At 43.7% G+C, this 24,922-nt stretch overlaps 1 protein-coding gene across 2 annotated transcripts in view; it reads left to right on the forward strand.

Annotated features, from left to right (window-relative positions):
- The first annotated feature begins 11,871 nt into the window (after positions 1–11,871).
- Positions 11,872–24,922, forward strand: part of DMTF1 (cyclin D binding myb like transcription factor 1) — a 28,131-nt gene continuing 15,080 nt past the window's right edge. The window contains exons 1-7 of one of the 2 annotated variants that reach the window (XM_070947070.1): positions 11,872–11,982; positions 18,141–18,257; positions 19,860–19,982; positions 21,076–21,170; positions 21,369–21,483; positions 22,127–22,203; positions 23,225–23,382. In XM_070947070.1, the coding sequence (XP_070803171.1) occupies positions 18,149–18,257; positions 19,860–19,982; positions 21,076–21,170; positions 21,369–21,483; positions 22,127–22,203; positions 23,225–23,382 (677 nt within the window). In that variant the 5' untranslated portion in view covers positions 11,872–11,982; positions 18,141–18,148. Of the gene's footprint in view, positions 11,983–17,998; positions 18,258–19,859; positions 19,983–21,075; positions 21,171–21,368; positions 21,484–22,126; positions 22,204–23,224; positions 23,383–24,922 lie in introns of those variants that run through there. The other variant, XM_070947069.1, reaches the window with a different exon arrangement.

Raw genomic sequence — 24,922 nt, forward strand, 5'->3', positions numbered from 1 at the left:
AGTTGCTTCTCTCCTTGGTTAGTTTCCATCCGTTGCTTCTTGTCCTGCCTTCAGGGGCTTTAGAGAATAGTTTGACTCCCTCTTCTTTGGGGCAGCCCCTCAAATACTGGAACTTCCCATTGGGGAAGCTCTACCTGACCAACAGTTTATGATGGGATTTGTTAAAAAGCAGTATGGACTCTTGGACAGTTTGTCCAGTCTGGAGCAACCTTCCTTATTTGTTTGGCGAGAAAACTCAGGTCGCTGGTTTGCGAAAAGGATCATTTACAGCAGCCGAAGAAACTCAGCGGCAGAAGATAATTTCTCCCTGTTCTTCCCAAGGATAAAAGGGCAGGCGTGAAGAATCTACAGCAGCTGGGATCCCTATCTGAGATTGGCTTGATTTCTCTTATAAATAAGCTAACAGAATTCACCTTCCAGTTGCAGGCTGGAGGAAGCTGGGTGATAGGCAGATAATGGCACTTTATATTAATTTCTCTTGTTTTCCTGAGGTTGTTAAGGGGGAGGGGGAAAATAAAGCAAAATTGAAGCGAATGAGAAGAGATTCGGTGCTTTTGTTGCTTTGTTTTGTTTTTTGCCTCTGTGTGCTCGGCTATTATGTTTTCATTCCAGGGCACTGCTGAAAGCAGCTGCCCTCAAAGGCTTCCGTGAAAGGATGAATCGCTGACGGAACAAAGCTGCATTCACAAACTTGTGCAAGCAGAACAAACAGGGGACAATGGAGCCCCATACATCTATAGGGAAGTAAAAGGAAGGAAGGTCTTACGGCCAGAACATCTGGGCCATCTAGAACAAGGCCAAGTTGAGTTGTTCCACCAGAAAGGAATAATCATGGTTAGTGGGCGGAAGGCTAAAACATACGATAAACGGTTGCAGGACCTGAGGGGCTGCCCCAGAGAAGGAGGAGTCAACCTATTCTCCAAAGGACCAGAAGAAGGAACCGATGGAAACTAAGCAAAGAGAGAAGCAACCTGGAACTAAGGAGAACTTTCCTGACAGTGAGAATAATTAACCAGTGGAACAGCTTGCCACCAGAAGTTGTGAAGGCTCCAACACTGGAAGTTTTAAAGAAAAGATTGGACAACCATTTGTCTGAAGTGGTGTAGGGTTTCCTGCCTAAGCAGGGGGTTGGACTAGAAGACCTCCAAGGTCCCTTCCAACTCTGTTATCCTATCCTATCCTATCCTATCCTATCCTATCCTATCCTATCCTATCCTATCCTATCCTATCCTATCCTATCCTATCCTATCCTATCCTAAATATTGCCGAGCTTGGCCAACTCCTGGCCTAAGGTTTGAAGGACTGAGGCGAAGATAGTCGAAGGCAGTAGATCTTCTGAGCTTCCAGAGTATTCCTCACCCCTAAAGAACAGCCTCACCAACTGTCCTTGTGCCTCTTATTTTCTCCATCGTGATAGCAGAGGGTGACTCATGAACGGTAATGCACTAAAATGCGTTTTCTGTCCAGTTAATTTTCTGAATGGGGAAAGCACCGTACACCCACATCCTGCATTATCGGAAAGCAACCTGTATCAGCCTGTAACAAGAGCTCTTGAAAGGGATGGTTAGGCTTTTAGGATCGATTTATTCTTGATACGATTTCCTAATTACGCATCAGAGACGGGATTTAACTCCTTCAAACACCAAGAGGCTAATTGTCCTCTTACCTTCTGATAGGGGAACACAATTATACGAGAGAGAATATTCTGCCGAATATCAGACAGGAGGAAGACCAAATTCCGTGCTAGGAATATAAAAGCTCTAGTGAAATTGGTAGCAATCTCCTTTCGGAAATCTCCTTTGGAAATCCATCCTGGCAGCTTAGCAGGAAAAGCTTTTAAACAGATTGTCTTTCATTTGATTTAATTTCCTCTTCTGTTTGTTATCCTTGACGCTTGGTATCAGCTCTGTTCCCTGGTGAATGCCCATTTAAATTTAACTCCAGTTTTAAGAAGCCTCTCACAGGTCTTTGACAGCAAGGCCTATCAAGCAAGATGAAAAAGGAATTTCCTTCACTATCAAGGGCTTGAAAGCAGCGGAAGACTTTAAATGAATGCATTGGCCTTACGGATAACACGATCTGTGGTTGCCATCAGCTCAGAGACTGCCGACTTGCTTAGACTGCAAGCTGTTTTATTATGCAAAGATTTCCAGGCACTGCCAAGCTATTACCGAGAAGGTAATATTTAAAGCGAAATAATTCAAAGCATGCAACCAGTCTGTTCTGGTTTCTTCTCCTTGCTACAAAGGCAGAAGCAGAAATGCTACAATCTGTGGCTTTCTTTAAAAAAATAAAAAATAGAACATGTCAATAACGGGGTCATATGTGCAGAATTTCACTAATAGAGTTCATCATTCAGCCGCAGCCGTGCAACACCATATTGAGTGGGGCCTGTCAGGGGTGACAAACCCAATGAATCTCATATCTGACAGCTAGATCGACAGCCAGTTATGCTCTCTAGGAGGTGTGGACTTCAACTCCCAGAATTCCCCAGCCAGCCCTCCAGCCCACTCATCTTCACATTGGCAAGTTTCAGAAGCACTCTAGGACTTGTATCTGAAGCTCAGTGGTCTCTTCTTCACCTTCTACATAAGCAACATCCACAAATCTTAAAGTTGATAAGTATATGGATATAAAATCTATCTATCTATCTATCTATCTATCTATCTATCTATCTTCTATCTATATTAACTGTATCTATCTATCTATCATCTATCTATCTATCATCTATCTATCATCTATCTATCTATCATCTATCTATCTATCTATCTATCTATCTATCTATCTATCTATCTATATTAACTGTATATCTATCTATTTATCTATCTATCTTAACTGTATATCTATCTATCTAACTGTATATCTATCTATCATCTACCTATCTACCTATCTATCAATCTATCAATCTATCTATCTATCTATCTATCTATCTATCTATCTATCTATCTTAATTGTATATCTATCTATCTATCATCTATCTATCTATCTATCTATCTATCTATCTATCTATCTATCATCTATCCAGATGGAGCTTCAATTCTCGTCACCATTTTTTCCCCCTGGCCTCTTGCAATTTTTCATATATTCCTCTAAATATTATTTAGAAAAATTATTGTGTGCACAAAGATGGAAAGATTTGGCAATTCCTACAGTGGAAGAATGGTTGGTGAAGATGAGAGAAATTTGCTGAGATGGCCAAATTGACTTGCTTGATTAAAGAAATAATCTCTGTTTATTGCTCTCTGAAAACCCCCTATGGACTTTTTCTGGGAAAAACATAAACTTATGAATTATGGTTTTGATTAGACTAGATTGTAGAAAGAAGAGAGCCATGATGTAACTTTAGAGAACTGAGGTAAGGAGAAGGAAACCAGATTTGCAGAAAATACAGAGGATGGCTCTTTGATTGCAATAAATTGAAACTGGAACCAAAATTAGGATTATACAGGTGTCTATGTTTCAGAAATTCCATCTATTTCCCTAATATAGTCATTGTTATAGACACTATTCATGCTTAAAACTGGTTGAATCCTCTTGAAATATGCTGGTACTCCAATACAATAATGTCTCTTCAAGACCATTTTTCTTCCTCTTTCCTTGGTTTGGTTGGTATCTTTCTTCTGTTTAGAATAGAATAGAATAGAATAGAATAGAATAGAATAGAATAGAATAGAATAGAATAGAATAGAATAGAATAGAATAGAATAGAATAGAATAGAATAGAATAGAATTCTTTTTATTGGCCAAGTATTGGACACACAAAGAATTTGTCTTAGTGCATATTCTCTCAGTGTACATAAAAGAAAAGATACGTTTATTCTCCAATGTTTCCCCATCTCTGATAGGCGGATTTAATTTGGGGCTCTTGGATCTCAATGCACAAATCCCAACAAATAGCAAAAAAGAGTTTCTTTCAAAAGTTTCTTTAAAAAGCTGTGTGTGGCAGCAGCCAAGAAAGCTAACACAATCCTTGGTTGTATAAACAGAGGCACAGAATCAAAATCACGTGACGTGTTCGTACTGCTTTATAAAACCTTAGTAAGGCCACACCTGGAATACTGCATCCAGTTTTGGTCACCCCATTACAAAAAAGATGTTGAGACTTTCGAAAAAATGTGCAGAGAAGAACAACTAAGATAATTAAAGGCCAGGAAACTTAAACCTATGAAGAACGGGTTGCAGGATTTGGGTTTGGTCAGTCAGTCTAGAGAAAAAAAAGGACTTGGGGGGACATGATAGCAGTATTCCAGTAATTGAGGGGCTGCCACAAAGAAGTGGGGGGTCAACTTATTTTTCAAAGCCCCTGAAGGCAGGACAAGAAGCAATGGGTGGAAACTAACCAAGGGGAGAAGCAACCTGGAATGAAGGAGAAACTTCCTAACCGTGAGGACAATCAACCAGTGGAATAGAAGTTGCCTCCAGAAGTTGTAGGTGCTTCATCACTAGAGGTTTTTAAGAAGAGGTTGGACAGTCCCTTGTCTGAAATGGTATAGGGTTTTCTTCTTGAGCAGGGGGTTGGACTAGAAGACCTCCAAGGTCCCTTCTAGCTCTATTCTGATGAAAGATTAATGCTGTTTTGTGGTCATCCAAATTTTCTCCGTCTGGACCTGGCAGCTGGAATGGAGCTGCCTCCTCCTCTATTAGCAACATGTTATTTCTCTTCAGTCCCCTGAAAGAGTTTGGGATGGAATAGGATGGAATAAGAGAGAGTGAAACACAATAAGATACAAGACAGGCATTGATTTCTCACCCTCAACCAAAGCAAAAATTAGAAAGCAGGGAACTGAATGTCTTCACTGTCCCTTCTGTGTCATCCACCTACAGGCAGCAGGATCCATCAACACTAAAGAAATAAACCTGAAAGGGCCTGACTTTTGACATAAAAATCCCGTGATTGCCGACGCATTGTAGTCGTTCTGAAGGGTGGAGAGAGAGAGAAAAGGCTCTTGAATAGCTCATTCCGAGTGGCACTCACACATATTTACAGAACAAAAGCGCCAACCCAGTGCAAATCGATTCACTTTTTATTCTTCCTCCGAACGAACGAAAAGCCTGGGAGGAAGGTAGAATATTTAATCGATTTATAAATCACCCCAGGTGCCTTCTGATAGCTAGCGGTAACCATTGCATCTTTCTTCTCCGGAGGGGGAAAAAAAGTCTTGCCAATTGCGACAACGGTCGGGTACCAGAAGTTCTCTTCCATTTTCCTTAATATGAATCGCCAGCCACCAACATCTTCCTTCAGGAGCCAGAAAGAGCTCGCCTGGTTTGGCACGTGGGACTTACAGGTATGAAATGTGAGAGTAACGAAGTCATTCCAAGGAAAACCTCTCGGCTTTTTCCGGGAGATCCGAAGGCTGCCAGAATGTGTGAGTTGTTGCAACTCTGCTCCACCCCCCACCCCCCACCCCTTGGCTGCAACAAACGGCTTTCCCTTTTTCGCAGTTTTGCAATCTTGAGAACGTCGTGCAAAGGAGGGATAAGCATAGAACATAGAATAACAGAGCTGGAAGGGACCTTGGAGGTCATCTAGTCCAACCCCCTGCTTGTGAAAGGAGACCCTATAGCATGTCAGATAGATGGTTGTCTAGCCCCTTCTTGAAAGCCTCCAATGACGGAGCCCCCACAACTTCTGGAGGCAAGTCGTTCCACTGATTAATTAAGAGAATAACAGAGTAACAGAGTCGGAAGGGACCTCGGAGGTCTTCTAGTCCAACCCCCTGCTCGAGTTTCTCGGATGAGAAGTCTTCCCCTTCCTCAAAGAAAAAAGAAGGTGGGGGGGGAACCCCATCCTGGTGCCTTTTGAAAAAGCACTTCTGAGATGCGAAGTTTAACAGGACCTTTAAAAATCCTCCCTAACTTCCTGGAACCTCCTTCAAGCGACAATCTCACTTCTAGAAATTTGGAAAGTTTTCTAACGTATTTGCAGGATGCTAAATCAGGAATGCCTGGCCTGGAGGAAAATACTGGCAACCCTGCAGTGTTGGCCTCCCAAAGCTTCAGCCCTCCCTCCACCCCGGAACAACAATCTACACCCTTACAATGGCATCCTTTCCAATAGGTACCACCACCGTTTCTCCCCCTCCCACATTCTTCCCCTTCGTCTTGACGGAGTTTCTCTATCCCAGCTGTAATAAATTTGGATGAACGTCTCCGTCGTTTCGCAAAAGAGCCTGGCCTGCTGTTCCCAAGATGCAGCAATTAAAAACTTCTGTCATCTATATATGCTATATTAAAACAATGTCGTCTAGTAGTTCCAAGGGAGAGAGCCTTCTCTGTGGGGGCACCTACTCTTTGGAACAAAATACCCCCTGGAATACGAATAATCCCAGATCTTCACACTTTCCGACATGCCCTGAAGACCTTTCTGTTTCAACAAGCAGGGCTCTAGCAGAAACATCTAAATTCTATGCCAAGGTCTTAGCAGATACACCAAGTTGACTCAATATATTATTTACTGTTTAAAAAAAAAATTATTATATGTATATGAAATGTTATTCTGTTCACTGCCCTGAGTCCTTCGGGAGAAGGGCGGTATAGAAATTCAATAAATAAATAAATAAATAATAATAATAATAATAATAATAATAATAATAATAATAATAATAATAATAGCAGTGACTGTGAGAGGGGTCAGTGGAGAACCAGCTAAATATGAGCCAGCAGTGTGCAGTGGCAGCCAAAAAAGCCAACGCGATCCTGAATTGCATTAACAGAGGGATTCAATCAAGATCAAGTGAGGAACTAACACCACTCTATAAAGCCCTAGTAAGGCCACATCTAGAGTACTGCATCCAGTTTTGGTCACCACACTACAAAAAAGAGGTTGAGACTCTAGAAAAAGTGCAGAGAAGAGCAACCAGGATGATTAGGGGACTGGAGGCTAAAACATACGATGAACGGTTGCAGGAACTGGGCCTGGCTAGCCTAGTGAAGAGAAGGACCAGGGGAGACATGATAGCACTCTTCCGATATCTCAGGGGCTGCCACAGAGAGGAGGGGATCAAGCTATTTTCCAAGGCACCTGAAGGCCAGACAAGGAACAATGGATGGAAACTGATCAAGGAGAGATTCAACCTAGAAATAAGGAGGAACTGTGGCAGACAGTCCAAATGACCCCCACTCCTCTCTTGGCAGGGAAGAATTATTTACAGGTGAGAATGACAGAATAACAGAAGGGAATTGGAGGTCTTTTGGACGTCAGGGACCACTAAATTCATAATTTTAAATCCCATGGACCACTAATACGATCTGCCTAATGACCAGCTGGGTGGCCGTGGCTAGGTGGTCATGTGACTGGGTGGGCGTGGCCAACTCAATGTCACTCACATCCAGGGGCACCTCAAAAGCCTCTACTCACCCGTCCCACCCACTCCTCGCTTGCCCGCCCGGGCTCCTTAGGGCCCCAACAGGAAGCAGTTGTTGAAGCTAAGCAGCCTCCATGAGAAAGAGTTAGCAAAACAGCTCAGTTCAAATTGGATGTGGCCAAGAAGGAGGCTCAGCAGAAGCACCTCACTGAGGACTAGGAGCATAGGCTTTCCAAGTACAGGGAAGACCTGCAGGAGTGCAAGGCCAGGTAGAGGCGCCTGGAGGCTCAGCGGGCTGAGATGGTCAGCCAGTTCCAGGCCATGAGGCAGTCCCACTGGAACGAGGCTCTCCGGCTCTTCGCCACCAGTGGCACTTCCCTCCAGCCTTCGCCCAAAGCCCCCTCCCCCAGGAGGCTGAAGCAGACCCCAAGTCAGAATTTCTGCCCTCTCCAACCCACACAAAAAGACCCCGAAGGGGGAGACTCTCTGCAGCAACACAAGCGTTCATGGCATGCATTTGGCCCAGGGGCCTTAGTTTCAGGACCCCTGATTTAGTGCAATATAAAAAAATATTTTTTCTGCGGACCACCAAAATTTTCTCACAGACCACCAGTGCTCCACGGACCACCAGTTGGTGATCTCTGTTCTAGCCCCACCCCCTGCTCAAGCAGGAGACCCCGTACCACTTCAGACAAATGGTTGTCCAATCTCTTCTTAAAAACCTCCGGCGATGAAGCATCCACAACCTCTGGAGGGAAGTCTTTCCACTGACTGATTGTCCTCACTGTTAGGAAGTTTCTCCTTGGTTCCTGGTTGGTTCTCTCCATGATTGGTTTCCATCCGTTGCTTCTTGTCCTGCCTTTGGAGGAGAGGTTGGCCCCCTCTTCTCTGGGACAGCCTCACTTGCTTAAAAAAAAAAACTTCTGTAACTTTTTTTTTTCTTCCAAGATTTTAAACTAGTGGAGGTGGAATTAATAAAAAGTGAAATGAGCCCAAATGCAGGGAAGGGGCTACATAGATCATCTACAGTCTCTTAGACTAGGACACTGTCCATTCTGTCCTGAAGAAGCCCAACCCACTGAGTTGTTTCCAAAAATAGCAAGCACATTCTGCAGGAAAAAAATCCGGATCAGGATGCAACATCCCACTGCAGTTTTATGTGTGAGCTTCTGTGGGTGGCAATGCTAAACTGACAGGCGCTAAGCAGGTCCAGCTTTGGAAACGGGGGGGGGGGGGGGGAAAGGTGCAGAAGGATATTCAAATCGTTGTCAAAAGTGTGAAAAGCGTGAAGGACATTTTCCCATGCATGATGGGTTTGTGAAAAAAATATATATATCGAACACAAAGGCCTACAACAAGGCAGATTATTTTAAAAATCAACATCCAGACAAAACCAGGAATTTTCTTTCTATTATGATGTGGCACAATATCTGCAGAACACGTTCTGAATCGCTTTCAAACGATACGTAGCCCTGCTGGATGAATGGATGAGAGACCACCAGGAAATGACAGACCGATAGGCTGGTCTGTGAAGGTTGTTTTTAAAAAAAACAACAACCAAGAAAATAGTACCATAATAGTAAACATGTTTGTGCTACTGGATATTTTCCTGTGTTGGACAAGGCAACCCTTATCATTTTGTTATTGGTGTCTCACATTTGTTTATCTAGAAGCATGCCTCAAAGGCTGGTGTGATACAGCAATCCAGTACAATAAACATAAGAATCCCTCCATGGTGAGATGGGTGGCATTATCAATTTAATTAATAAATAAATAAACAACATGCAAGCAGAAAACAGAGTGGTCCTTTCAGCAAGTCAAGAAATGTCAGGCCCAAACAACCAGACCCAGGTATGCAGAGTTCAGACTACCTACTTTATTATGTTCTGCCTATAATGCAGGAATCTCCCCGGTCTGAAAACTTACTCATGGTGGCGCAGTGGTTAGAACGCAGCATTGCAGACCAACTCTGCCCACTGCCAGGAGTTCGATCCTGAGCAACTCAAGGTTGGCTCAGCCTTCCATCCTTCTGAGGTGGGTAAAATGAGGACCCAGATTGTTGGGGGCAAGAGGCTGACTCTGTAAACCACTTAGAGAGGGCTGAGAACCACTGTGAAGCGATATATAAGTCTAAGTGCTATTGCTATTGTTACTGAGATAGATAGATAGATAGATAGATAGATAGATAGATAGATAGATAATGATAGATAGATAGATAAATAGATAGATAGATATAATGATAGATAGACAGACAGACAGACAGACAGACAGACAGACAGATGATAGAGACATGGTGGTGCAGTGGTTAGAATGCAGTATTGCAAGTTAACTCTGCCCACAATCTGGAGTTCGATCCTGACTGGCTCAATGTTGACTCAGCCTTCCATCCTTCCAAGGTCGATAAAATGAGGACCCAGATTGTTGGGGGCAACAATAAACCGCTTAGACAGGGCTGTAAAGCTCTGTGAAGCGGTATAAGGGGCTATTGCTATTGCTATTGCTATTGCTACTCCTGGGAGCAATTAGATAAGGCTCCAAGGAACTTAGGTGGGTCATCCCTGTCCCTACCTCTATGCTGGATCCCTCCTGCATGCCAGGCCAGGTGCTCGATACCAAGAATTTTAGATAGCACAGTTCTATGGACAACAGGTGTGACACTATGCACATTTATTCTCAATAATGGAACCTTAATAAAAGAAGAATCCAAAAGGCCTCTTAGGAAATTACGGAGCTGAAAAGCCAAAATGTGGAGATGTGAGCCATCTGGTGGTTACAAGGCTGTAGGAAAGTAATCATAGTAAAAACATTGAGTAACCAGAGAGAGTCAATCAGGAATTACTCACAGAAAATAGTAGATGGCATGTCCAGACATTTCCTGGCTTTTTCCGGCTGGCAAGACCACTTTTGCAAGGAGAGTCACCACTGGATGCTGGAGCAAGAGAAGCAAAGGGAGGATTTATTTTTTGAAGTGGTTAAAGAATAATTTCCAAAAATACCAGGCAGCATTTATAACCAGTGGGAAAACTTGCCTTCAGAAATGGTGGGTGCTTCATCACTAGAGGCTTTCAAAAAAAAAAGACTTGATCGTCACTTGTCCAAAATAGTATAGGATCTCCTGCTTGAGCAGGGGTTGGACTAGAAGACCTCTAAGGTCCCTTTCAGTTCTATTCTGATTAATATCAGACTGGCTTCTTCAATCAGGGTTAAAAGAAGGGAAGAGTCACATCCGGTTGCCCTTCATCAAGTTCTGCTGACAGAGATTGATCAATATACCATTTGGCTCTTGTTTTCCTTATCTAAAAGATGAGCTATGGGAGAAGTTAAGTTTTCTTTAAAGAGGGCGATAATCTATTAAAATTGTTTTTGTCTGCTGGGATGAAAGGAAAGGTTTTTTTCTCCTTTTTCCCCTTTTTCTTTATTTCACATCCACACTTTTTTTTTTTTTTTTTGGTATTTTCCTGTTTTGTATTTTTTGTTGTTTCTAATTCTTAATAAAATGGTTTGAAAAATATGTGGCACGCCTGTCTGCTGTTTGCAGTTTATTAAAACTGTGTTTCTTACTTAACTGGGAACAAGATGATTGCATGTAACAGGCTTACTCCAGCGTAGACATGCATAGATTTTATACTCCGGAATCTAAATGCATACTTTCTCACAGTATAATGGCATCTCCACCCAAACATTTTGAACGAGAACCAGCTTTTTTCTCCCACTGAGGAGTTTCCAAGCCTGGAAACTCAGTAGGGAGAGGGGCAGCTACGTAAATTTAATCATTAAATGATTAAAGGCTGCTTACCAAGCTATACCTGGAGACCCCAGGCATAGCATCATCATCATCATCATCATCATCATCATCATCATCTTTTATTCATTAAACATGAAACTCAGTCAGCTGAACATTCAAAAATGTGTCCCAAATACCATTGACTGGTGCTAATGGTTGATATGGGTTGCTGCCAGAGTCCTGTTATTGTTATTGTTGTTGCTGCTGTCAATGTTTTAATTATTGTTATTGTTATTATTAGTATTATTATTAGGCGTATGTCATCTACAGGGAATCACACATTCATTGAAAGCCTCCAGGCATGGGGGGTCTTTTATACAGGAGAGAGGGTCCACTGCCTTCTTCCAGGGTATTTCTCTTCCAACTGGGATCTCCTCGTGGCCCCCCGTCCAAGCGCAGACCAGACCACACAAGTCCAGAGGGGGGGGCGGGGGGTGTCGGTTCTTAAACAGCCAGCCGTGGGGAGAGAGAAAGCCAGGTCCAAATCCCTTTCAAGGCTGAAGCCCACCCTGGGCCCACTCCCTCAGGCGAAGGAAATAAAGGAAGGGGGGGAGGAAGGGGGAAATAAGGAGAACGAAGGCGGCCATCGGAGCAGACAATGCGAAGGGGCGGTGGGGGTGGCTAGAGGGGATGTGTGTGGGGAGCTTCCGGTCCGCTCTGCCCGGGGCTCTCTGTGCCCGCTCCTCCGGCGCCGCCCCTTCCGCCCCGCGGCCTGCTGCTGCTGCTGCTGCCGGTGGAGTTGGTGGTGCTGGTGCTGGTGGTTGGGGCGAGCGAGGGAGGGAGGGAGGGAGGCGGCGTCGCGGCGGTGTCTGAGGCGGGCGGGCGCCTCTCCATCCTGGCATTTCGGAGCCTCCATCCTGGCCTCTCAAGTGCCCGGACCCAAAACAGGAAGTAAGTGCCTGGAAGCGCCCATCGGACGGGGGGGGAGGGGAGGGGAGGGGGGAGGGGAAAGAGGGGGCTCGGTGGTGGTGGGGCGCTTTCTTTCCCCCCCTCCCCCCACGGAATAGATCTCCCCCTCTCTCTCCCCCTCCCTCACGCAAGGACGGACCCTGGTGGGCGCCTCTTTCGAACCCGCCTCCCTCCCTCGCTTCTCTCCCCCCCCCGGGGGAGCCTGTGGGGGGCTTTTCAGAAAGGGGCCCCCCTGAGGTCGGGAGGACGGGCCTGCGGGATGCAAGGCGGGGGCCCTGGGAGGGGAGGGGCTCCACAGGGTTGGGAGGCCTGGCTGGGCAGTGGGTGGGAGGGTGTATGGGAGGGGGTCTCTTGTGAGGGGGGGGGGCTTCACTAGAGAACCAATGGCCTTCCAACCACAGCACACGTACCCTGGCAGTCAAGTCTAGGGAGGGTCTGCCTACATCTATGTCTCTGTGTGTGTGTGTGTGTGTGTGTGTGTGTGTGTGTGTGTGTATGTATATATATATATATACATCTGTATGCGTATGTATATGTATGAATTTAGATATGATTATATATGTGTGTGTATGTGTATATGTGTGTGTATGTGCACCTGTATGCATATATATGTATATGTATATATATGAATTCAGATACTATGTATGTGTGTATATATACATGCGTGTATCTACATCTGTATGCATATGTATATATATGAATTTAGATATGATTATATGTGTGTCTGTATGTGTTTGTATATGTGTATATGCATCTGTATGCATATATATGTCTGTATATATATGAATGTAGATACTCTGTGTGTGTATATATATATATATATATATATGTGTGTGTGTGTGTGTCTACATCTGTATGTATGTATATATATATATATATATATATATATATATGAATTTAGATATGATTATGTGTGTCTGTATGTGTTTGTATATGTCTGTGTGCGTGCATCTGCATGTGTGTGTGTGCATCTATGCATATATATGTATATGCATATATATGAATTCAGATATTATGTATATATGTTTGTGTGTATGTATGTATGTATATATATATATATATATATATATATATATATATATATATATATATATATATATATATATATATATATATATACATATATGAATTTAGGTACATGGTAGATATACAGATGACAGAGGGATGATATTAAAATTCCCAGGCCTTTGGCAATTTCATTGCCACCTGTTATCTTTATCTTCGATTTTTTAAAAATATATTATTTTATATTATTTCTTTGATTGTTCTCAGATCGCCAGAGCCATTGGGAGTTGGGAGGGTCACAAATCTAATAAACTGTTTTTTGGTATGATGATGTATAAAAGCATTGGGCGTGGGTGTGTGTATACACATGTTTGTGTGTACATGTGTGTATGTGTATGAGAAATAGAAATAGAATTCTCTATTGGCCAAGTGTGATTGGACACACAAGGAATTTGTCTCCAGTGCGTAAAATATAAAATGGTAATTTTACAAACCATACCTACATTACAGCAAATGAACGTTCTCATATTCTGCCTACATTGATGATTCATTCTTTCTTCCTTTCCTTTCCTTTCCTTTCCTTTCCTTTCCTTTCCTTTCCTTTCCTTTCCTTTCCTTTCCTTTTCTTTCCTTCCTTCCTTCCTTCCTTCCTTCCTTCCTTCCTTCCTTCCTTCTTTCTTTCTTTCTTTCTTCCCCACACACTATATAAGATTTCCTGCTGTTGCAAAATCTTGGGGTACTGAATTATTGAAGTTTGTGGTTTGAGACTAAAAGATGTTCTCGTATGTCAGTGGTATTTTAACATAAATCCTCTCCTGAATTTGATTGTTTTAAGATTCATGCTGAGAGGTTTTGAGTTATTAGGGCAGCTGGGTGTTCTTGTGTAGGATTTTTCTGTTTCATAAACAACATTGGGATCTTCCCAAGAGAACAATCGACAACCAAACCATGACATTGTAAAACAAAAAGTAGATATATGGATATTTACCACTAATGCTCTGAAATAAAGTGCCTTCATCTTTTCAGTTGGTATGTTTACGTATAGTATGCTACTTGCTTTAATGCTTTGACAAATAAAAACTATGTTTCAAAATGTCTGTTTTCTTCCACTGTATTTTCTTTTCACTTTACACCTGCACAGAATATATAATAGTCTTTCAAAATGCATTTTAGTTCTCAGATAGATCAACTCCGCTCATCAAAACTTGGCTCCGTGCTGAATTTCAAAGGTGCCATCAGCTGCAACAGCTTTTTGTGGGCTCTGAAAACAGATTGATGGAGAGGACTATTTGTTGTTGTTGTTTTTTATCTTCTGTTACATTTAAATATGTCGGTTGAAATGTGCATTGTAGTTAAAGGCCAGCTTGCTGGAACTGAGTTGTAGGCAAGGGGGTAACAATGAGCAATGCAGGACAAAGAAAATCTCATTATCGGAACACTGTGGATATTGTAGTGATATACAGGTAGTTCTCCACTTACGACAGTCCATTTAGTGACCATTCAAAGTTACAACCGCACTGAAAAAAGGGACTTATTTTTTCACACAATCATTATAGCACCTCCATGGCCACGTCATCAAAATCCAGACACTTGGCAACTAACTCGTATTTACGACGGTTGCAGTGTCCCAGGGGTCACGTGATCCCCAAGCAAAGTCAATGGGGAAAGCCAGATTCACTTAACAACAGGGTTACTAATTTAACAACAGCAGTGCTTCACTTAACAGCTGAGACAAGAAAGGTCATAAAATGGGGCAAAACTCACTTAACTGCTTCACTTAGCAACAGAAATGTTGGGCTCACTTGTGGTCGTAAGTCAAAGACTGCCTGTACTCTACTTCAGCTAGTGAGCCTCGCAAGACAGGATACTTCAGTTAGCAAAGCAAAACCTTTTCTTGGTTTGCAGCTCCCATTAAAACCGCCACAGGTCTAGGGAACCCTGGAGCGAGAATGGCCTCCGTGGGGGTTAGGCAAAGGAGCGCGTTGAGTCAACAGGCAGCGGGAATTAATGGTATATTTAGAAATGTATCTACATTAGGGAGGTGGAAACAATTCAGTCGCCTTCTAAACGGTCCAGAAGGGTCCAATTTGGAAATCAAACCTTCCTGACGTCCGAAGAGTTCCAGGATTCCACTACTTCCATAATAGGTTGTGCATCTAGTTTCAAGATCCAAACATTTGCAGGTCAGAACCTTCCGGGACGGCATATTTTACGCATCCAAGATGTCTTCCTGTATCCCTCGGGAGTTCCACACCATGCAAAGGGCAGAAGAATGACCGGATAACGGAGTTGGAAGGGGCCTTGGAGGGCTCTTCCGGTCCAAGAAAACACAGCAGTTGGCAGCGCAGCCCAAACAGCCTGTTAGGAGCGGTGGTCCTTCTCTCCTGCTGCCCTGAGTTTTGGCCGTCATCCTGACGGGGGCAACGACGGAGCAGGCGTCGCCATGTGCCATAGCTCAGGCTTGTGATGCTCAACGTCATGGCACGGAGGCACTTTTCCCTCTCCCCAAATCTTCCTTTCCTCTGAGTTGGTTTTTTTTCCAGCTGAGCACAGAAACCGATGTGGTGCCAGGATCACCTCGTCCTCTCCTCCAGGAAGACGCGCCTGTTTAGGGTCGCCCTTTCCAGCCCTCCTTTTTTCACCCCCAATAGATTATTCACTTACTGGCCTGCTCTTATTTTTGTCAAAACTGCTGAGCAAGGAAGGCATCGCCAGGAGTCTGGCATGTGTCTCCTGTGAGGGTTTTCAGGACGCACACATTAATCTCATCTCTGGGTGGTTTCCGTTTTTTTTCAATCATGAAAGAGCTAAATTAAAAATTCTGGGTGTGTTGGGGCACTCCACAGTTCAACTTCTGGTTGCATTCACACTATCCCTGCCTGTTGAGGCACATGGGTCTTGTAAGCCTTCCCCCCACCCCTTGCTGGGTGTACCAGATAGGTGTGTCTAACACAGGCACACAACTCAGGTCAATAGCCAGGAAAAGGAAGGGACACACAAAAATCACTTTCAACTGAACAACGAGGCCCAACAGGTTCTTCGGAGCACACAGTGACCCGGTGAATTTAAAGTAACAGTAAAGCTCTTCTCTCCACATTTGCTGTTTCTCAGTTGCACACATCCATCCGCACTTAGCCAAGTCAAGAACGCAACACATTTGCAGATGTCACAAAGGCAGGCTAATGGTACGTGAGGATGAGCTTGGAAGACCGAAGGGAGACTCGCAGTCTGGATAACCAGCGTGTAAAAGATTTCTCAGGTCACAGAAGGAGAAGAGGCATGGGAGGCATGTCGGAAGGGACCCTCCGTAGCTTTCCGGAGAGTAAAAGGGGAGAGATACTTTCAGTCTTACAAGAGTCCATTAATGTACAATAAAGGTAGACCTGTGCTGCTTATGGTGCTTCTTGTCTGGACTACCTCGCACGGCTGACATACAGGAAGGACAGCAAAAATAACAAAAGGCCTTAGACCACATTTATCAAGATTCTTGAGGACCTCAACTTGATGAAACAAAAGAATGGGCAGCCACCAACAAGATGAATCTCAGCAGGATGAATTACAAAGCCTTTGATTTGAGTAATAAAAACCAAAGTTATAAGATTGCAGACAATACGACTTCAGCAACAGAGTGGTCAGTGCCTGGAACTCACTACCTGACTCCATTGTTACAGCCTCAAACCCTCACAGCTTCAACCTCAAACTGCCTACCGTGGACCTCACCCCATTCCTAAGAGGTCCGTAAAGGGGTGTGCATAAGTGCACCAGCAGGCCTACCGTCCCTGTCCTACTGTCCCCATTTATTCTTACTCATTTACAATGTATATACTTAATACCTGTTTATACTTATACGCTTATATGTAATGTCATACTTGTTTTCTCATATATGCTTGACAAACTAAAATAATAATAATAAAGATAGGGGTGGGGTGGGGAAACCCAGGAGCCATTTTCCAGTATCTGAATGTAGAAGAAGAGGTAGAGAGCTGTTGAAAGTTGCTCCTGGAGACAAGACCAGCAGAACATCGCAAGAAAGCAGATTGGTTGAACGTCAGGAAAACATTCTTGATGGTCAGTGAACATTCTCAGTCATCCAGCGGAGTTGTCTGGAAGTTGAGGCAGGGCATCCGGAATTCTTTCCTTGCAGGTTCAAAACATTTTGCTGTTCTTCCACGTTCCTTCTTCAACCTAAGCACGTGGGTGAGGAGAGACCCATATATGTCCTCCAGGGAGATTTCATTTCTCCCCGAATCTTGCTAGAGTCTTGTTAGGTGGGTAGGCAGAGAGTCATTGGGATGTTCCAACTCCTAAATCCTTTTTCCTAGGTGGGTTCCTTGGTGCTCCTGTGAAGTGGTCTTGATCTCCCTGGGGACTGATGAAAGAGCAGCATAAGAAATGGGGGACATATATATAACCAACTTCCTCAGACTGAAGGAGCTACTTGGATCAGCAGCGAAACGTTTTCAAGCCAACAAGAGAAGAAGTCCAGTTGCCATGACTCTGCTTCAAGACATTCCTTGATGGCAAGAGATGATCAGCAAGGGAACTGAACTGCCTCAGAAACCGATGAACCTTCCTTCCCTGGAGATGCTTCAACTCAGGCGGGAGAGCCCTCTCTCATGGACGCCCTGGGATGGTCAACCAGATGCTCTCCAGAATCCTTGCATTTCTCTGAGCCTGTCCCTCAACTTTCTCTTCCTTGAAGACTGAGAGTTTCTTCGTTGGTCTTAGGAGAAGTGTTTCGTTTTGAAGATACGAGTGAGAAGGTTCAAGAAATAAAAGGCCACCCATTAACCCAACGAGGAGCAGATGTTTTCTGTCTAGGTCAATAGCACGGCTGTTTTACTTACTGCGCATGAAGTACTGAGGGCCACTTTGATTCCAAGCTAAATAAGTAGGTTGCAGGTTCAAAGTAAGTAACTTGGTGCTCTCTGAGCTTGGTTGTTTTCTTGCAGACGTTTCATTCATCATCCGTGCTAGCAGACTAACTATTTTGGATAATGACGTGTCTGCGAGAGGGAAACGACCGTGCTCAGAGAGCACCAAGGGCCCCACAGTTCAACCCTGAGCTTCAGATGTTCTCCTTTATTGGTACATGATGAGCACCATATGGCTAATCTGTGATTGTTCTCTTGCAGATTTGATTATGACCACAGTTGAAGAAGAATCTGACACAGTGACAGTGGAAACCGTGAATTCCGTGACTCTGACACAAGATCCTCAAGGCAACCTTATTCTTCACTGCCCTCAGGATGGTATAGAACACCTGTTATTGGACTGTATGCTTTCTCCATATTATTTCAAATTACAGTCACTCCTCAGACCAAGATATTGGGCTTAGCTGCACAGCCCGGTGGGGCGGGTGGCTTCGTTTGGTAATAAAATTTGGGAGAGACAGTTTTCAGTGTCGCTGGGAATTTTAGTTTCCTGGAGGAATTTCAAGAATGTCCTTTAAAAAATATATACATATCAAGGGTCTGCAATGGATGAGTTAAAACTTGCATTTCCTTAAGACACCCATTTCACTTCCTGAATCCCACCCCTCAAAATAGACCATGATCACACTGCTAAAGCATGGTTAAAAAAAAGGTAAAGCTTTCCCTCTCCAGTTGTGTCCAGTTCTGGGACATGGTGCCCATATCCGCTTCTTGGCCGAAAGAGCCAGCCTTGTCCGAAGACTATTTCTGTGGTCACGTGGCCAGCATGGCTATACGCCAAAGGTGCACAAAACACTGTTACCTTCCCACCAAAGTGGTACCTATTAATCTACTTGCATTTGCTCAGAGCTGGAGCAAGGAACAGGAACTTGCTCCGTCTCGAACCTGGGCTCCCAGCTCTCCAGCTGACAAGCTCAGCGCCTTTAACCTCTGAGCCATCGCGCCCATTCAGCCATCGCTGAAGCATGAGGATGGTGCATGACCTAGTCTGGCCATTTCCCCCTAAAAACATTTTTTTTTGTCTCCAGAAGGACTTTTGCACCACTTTGCTTCTTACATTCAAGTTGCTTGAGGCTGGAATTGGATGTGGGAGGACAAGACCAGATCAATTACACACAATTGTAATTAATTGCACAATTGCACAATAGGTTTGATGACTTCTATTGGAATTGTGCAAACCAATACATTAAAACAAGTGGTTCCTTATAATGGTTTGGTTATTGTAGCAAATGACTCTTAAACCATTAGACTGTGTATGAAAGTTGGATGAAAGAAAATTCATTTTAATGATATTGTGGGCAAAGCATTAGAACTGGAGATTGCACTTTTTAAAAAAGGGGGGAAAATTAGGCCATTTGTTCTTTAGAAGGCATGGTATGGCACCAGAGAACAGGTCAGACTTTTTGAACTTTTTCTCCCTTAAATGGATTTTTAATTATTTTTTTTCCTGTAAGTGAAGAATCACACCACTAAACATTAGCTGCTAGTCTCTGGGGACTGAAAAAAGGGGTGAGGGCATGAACAGTGTGGTGGCCTAAAAGTGAAGACGCTCTCCCCCCACTCAGAAGATTGAGAGTTCGATCCTAAGTAGCGGCAGATAGTTGTCTCTCTGGGCACAAAGAGAAAATATCTGCTGTGAACTCCGGTTAGGCATCAGGAAGGGCATCCAGCCAGTAAACGCTCAGCTCCACTCAGTCGCTCTGAAAGAAAGGGATGCTGCACCTTGGACCAAGAGCTAAAATGTGAATATTTTTCAGGAACTTAAACAAATGGCTCCATTTCTCCCTAGGATTTCCAGTGGAGTGTCAGGCGGCCTCCTTAAATGATCTGCAGTAGGCAGTTCAGCACGAGAGCATGTCAGGCACGATTCCCTTCCGAGTCTCATGGCTGTCCTTCTCCTTTCTGTCCGCGGGCGTTTAGAGGCAGACGAAGTAGACTCGGAAGACAGCACCGAACCTCCCCACAAAAGGCTTTGCTTATCCTCAGAAGATGATGAGAGCATCGAAGGCAACCCTCCCTGCATCTCGGTCGTTGCGCTTCCAAGTAAGGGCTCCTTCTGAAGGCTCTGCAGGTGCAGCTTAAGGGAGGGAGGGGGCTGCTAAAGGGAGACCACACGGGGGGACCAGGAGGAGGGCTTGTGGAAATGGGGGGCAAGTCAGGTTTCCTTTGGCTGGTGAAGTGATCCACTATTCCTTACCCCAGTCTGAAAACATTCATTTATTCATCCAACCATCCATCCACCGTTCATTCATCCGCTCATCCATCCATCCACTGATTCATTCATTTATTCATCCATCCACTCATTCATTCATCCATCCAGTCATTTATTCATCCATCCATCATTCATTCATTCATTCATTCATCCATCCATCCACTGATTCATTCATTTATTCATCCATCCATCCATCCTTCATTCATTCAATCATCCATCCACTCATTTATTCATCCATTCATCCATCCATCATCCATCCACTCATTCATTCATCCATCCATCCATCATTCATTCATTCATCCATCCATCCACTCATTCATTCATTCAATCATTCATCCACCCATCCATCCATCATTCATTCATCCATCCATCCATCCACTCATTCATTCAATCATTCATCCACTCATCCATCCATCATTCATTCATCCATCCATCCACTCATTCATTCATTCATTCATTTATTCATCCACTCATCCATCCATCCACTCATCCATCCACCCACTCATTCATTCATTCATTCATTCATTCCTATATTACTTTTATTATTTTTACAAGCAACTCAAGTCAGCAAACATATTCAACACACGTATTCCTCCTCCTAGAGGCCTAGGAGCAACCTTGTCAGGTTCCCCAAAACAACAACAACCCTGTGAGGTAGGTTGGGCTGAGGGAGTGGGACTGGCCCAAGATCACCCAGCTGGCTTTCATGGCTAAAGCGGGACTAGAACTCCCCGTCTCCTGGTTTCTAGCCAGGTGCCTTCACCACTAGACCAAACTGGCCCTAAAGACGACAGGTGGCAAGACAGGAATAGCAAAGAGACTCACTGAAACACCCTCACCGAGGAGGGTCGCTGCTGTGCACATGTGAGAAGAATATTCACAACAATCGCACTACACAAGCTTAACCCTTGATGTGCTTTCCAGTTTCAGAAAGCGACCAGAGCTTTGAGGTGACCATGACTGCCACCACAGAAGTAGCTGACCATGAGGTTAACGAAGGAACGGTGACTCAGATTCAGGTAGATGAAACACTCCTGGAGGCGTCCCATGCCATCTTGGCCCATGGCTGTGGCGGGACTTGAGAATATAAAACACATAAGGTGGCCATCGAAGTAATGGGTTTATTATTCTGAGAGTTGAACTCCACACCCCTTGGGGTTGTTGAAGTGGAAGGAGCCCTGCTTTCAAGGGTTTCCTCTCCGGTTGACCTCTCCCAGATCCTTCAGAATGAGCAACTGGACGAAATCTCGTCTCTAGCCAACGAAGAAGTCTCTGCCGTCAGTCAGGCCTGGTTTACAACCAAAGAAGACAAGGATTGTCTAACAAACAAAGGCAAGCTCACATTTTCTATTTGTGGAGGGCATCTCTGGATGGGTCGAGGGAGGCCTGTGAGCATTTGGTGCATGACAGAAAAGGATGACATTGTTTTGAGAGGAATCCATCTGTTTTATCAAAATAACGTGAGGACAATATGCTAGCTTTTTTTGCAATGGGAGCTAATGAATATTCATATCTATTATTTTTTTAGCATACAGCTAAATTGTTATAACTTGTAACAATTTGCCATTTGCCCTGGCCTTTACATTTTATTTTATTTTATTTTGTCTACAAATAATAGAAACTTCATTTCCAATTTGAGGCATTTATTATCAGTGCTAAACGCCAACATTTTTGTACATATGCTATTAAATTTGTTGTGTGTTTGAGTGCATGACTCGGAAAAACATTGAAAAAACTATATTGTGATTTAATGATCATATCTTATTTACTTATGTTTTAAGTAAATAATCGCCATTCTCTATCAGCTTAATACTAAAAAAAATAATGCTGTAGTGGCTATGAACGATTAGTAAAATTTATCTGCTGGATTAGAAGTGGATCTAAATAAACCTCCGCTTCTCTGTGCTAATCGTTCCCCGTAAGTTGAACTGCTCATAGGGCGTCTGTGTGTGACAGCTTCTTCTCCATTTTTAAGGTCATAAGTGGAAACAGGGCATGTGGTCGAAGGAAGAAATTCAGATTTTGATGAGTAACATTGAGCGTTATTTGAAGGTTTGTGTTGCTCTCAATACATGTCTTAGTTTCTGACGTTGGTCCCTTCTGTCTGATGGGTTTCAGAGTTTTCCTCAGTGGGATTCCGTAGAGTTTCTCCATCTCTCTTATAGCCCCCAATTTCCAGGAAAAACTCCCTTCCGAGTCCCTTTCGCTCCGTACGTGAGAGGTCCCTTTCTCTCCGTACCTGAAGAGACCATGCTCTTCACCTGAGTTTGCAGGAGCTTATAAAGCAATAGATCTGGTTAAGCAGCATACAGACTGTTTACTGACCCATTTAATCGAATAATGAATGGTGCTTTTGTTTAAAGTGGGACTGCCTGACCTTTTCATAGCCTTAAATCAAAGACTCAATAGTTGGCATGAAGCCAGGGAATCTTAAATCGGGACATCCTGAACCTCAGCTTGACCCTGATTGACACGGATTCAGCCTTTTCTTAAAAGTGCACAAGAAGGCCCAATTCATCCCAATTCTTTAATCAGCCTGTCTCCCATAGAGAGAGAGAGAGAGACCTTATTATAAAGAACTTTTTAGCTGGATTTGTTTATAATAGATTTCATTTTGTAGTTATACAAAAAAAAAAAAGATTACGGATTCGAATGTCCTTGTTTTGATTTTAAAATCAAAACAGCTCATTTCTTCCATGTTGATTTCAAGGGAAATGAATTTTGCACCTTTTCCTGGTTGCTAGTTAGTTTTCAAAAGGGAAAAAAAAACATCGCTGCCATCTCAGTTTAACCTTATATTAAACCTGTAGTTATTGCAATCATTGTATAACCAAGCAATAGTTTAAGACCTGGGTTGTTCAGCCGCCGTCTTAAACCTGCAAAACCAAATCCTGGCTTATTTCTTCCGCCCTCCCATTTGTCAGCACGAACAGGAAGTGGCTCAGATTGATTAGAGTTTGAATTGTCCTACTTAAATTTGGGGAGGCTGTCCAGGAAAAGAAAGGAAAAAAAAAATCAGTTTTAACTTTCTGCCAAGGGAGGGAAACTTAAACTGTCCTCTTCATGCGACCAGGCCCGTGGAATCAAAGATGCCACCGAGATCATTTTTGAGATGTCAAAAGACGAAAGGAAAGATTTCTACAGGACCATCGCCTGGGGTTTGAACCGGCCTCTCTTTGCTGTTTATAGGCGCGTCCTTCGCATGTACGATGACCGAAACCACGTTGGCAAGTATGAACCTTCCTAAGGTTTGACCCGGAGGGGAGGATTGCTTGCTGGGAACAGCTCCGGGGTCTAGGGGGAAGAGTGGAGGGCAGCAGTGGTGAAATGTAAAATTTGTTACTACCGGTTCTGTGGGCGTGGCTTCGTGGTGGTGGGGTAATGTGACTGGGTGGGCGTGGCCAACGTTTTTTTTGTTTGTTTTTAAAACCATTTTTTCTACAACCTCTTCAGCCGAAGAGGTTGTAAAAAAATGCCTTTAAAAGCCTCTGACGATCCCAGCTGAGTTGCCTGATCGGCAGAGGCTTTTTTTTCTTTTAAAAACATTTTTTCTACAACCTCTTCAGCCGAAGAGGTAAAAAAAATTGCTTTTAAAAGCCTCTGACGATCAGGCAACTCAGCTGGGATCGTCAGAGGCTTTTAAAGGCATTTTTTTTTCTACAACCTCGGCCGAAGAAGTTGTAGAAAAAATGCTTTTAAAAGCCTCTGACGATCCCAGCTGAGCCGCATGATCATCGGAGGCTTTTTTTTTTTTACTTTTAAAAGCATTTTTTTCTACAACCTCTTCGGCCGAAAAAATGCTTTTAAAAGTAAAAAAAAAAAAAAAAAGCCTCTGATGATCGTGTGGCTCAGCTAGGCATGGGGGAGTGGGGCAGCGTAGGGATTTTTGCTACCGGTTCTCTGAACCACCCACCACCATCGCTACCGGATCGGGCGATCCAGTCCGAACCGGGAGCATTTCACCCCGGAGTACAGGCTTAAAATGTTAGAAAGTCATCATGAAGGAACTGACTTAGCAACGGTTCATTCAAAGTTACAATGGCACTGTAAAAAGCAGTCAGTGGGGAAAGCAGATTTACACGACAGCTGGGTTACTATTCAAACAACTCCAGGGATTCAGCTAACAACTGTGCCAAGAAAGGACGTAAAATGGGGCAAAACCCATTTAAGACTGTCTCGTTTAGCAACAGAATGTTGGGGCTCAATTGTGGTCATAGGTTGAGGACTACCTGCAGAGTGACTCTCCAACGGAGAACTTCACCTTCCGTAGGAAATCATCGTATTAGAGATGAGGCAAAACATTTGGGAATTAGAGATCTTTGCTTGTGTACCAGAAGATCTGGGAGTTTAATCCAAATTTAACTTCCTCCCATTCCTAGCAAATATCCTGAGCACCAGTCCAAACGAGGTGGAGGAGAGAAGCTCATTGGTGGCGTCTCCACAGGGATCATCATCATCATCTTTTAATGACCCCATAATCCCTTGTGAGGTGCAATCTGGCCAACTGAATGATGGAGCTAGCAGAGCGTTTTAATGGCCAGATGCCCTTCCTGTCACCAATGCGGAGTTTTGTTCAGTAGATATATTCTCAACGTGAGCCAGAGAGAGAAATATCTGCCTCTACCTAGGATCGAACTCACAGCCTCCTGATTGTGAGGCGAGAGCTCCATCTCCAGGCCACCGCACCACTCTGGTGTCTCCACAGGGATGAATAGTACTTAATCCTCCTCCTCACCTCCCATGAGAGCTTAAAAGACCTGACTCTGCCACT

The sequence above is a fragment of the Pituophis catenifer genome, unplaced genomic scaffold (assembly GCF_029215685.1).
Source record: "Pituophis catenifer annectens isolate HBS135680 unplaced genomic scaffold, rPitCat1.0.hap2 SCAF_7, whole genome shotgun sequence".
Lineage (NCBI taxonomy): Eukaryota > Metazoa > Chordata > Lepidosauria > Squamata > Colubridae > Pituophis > Pituophis catenifer.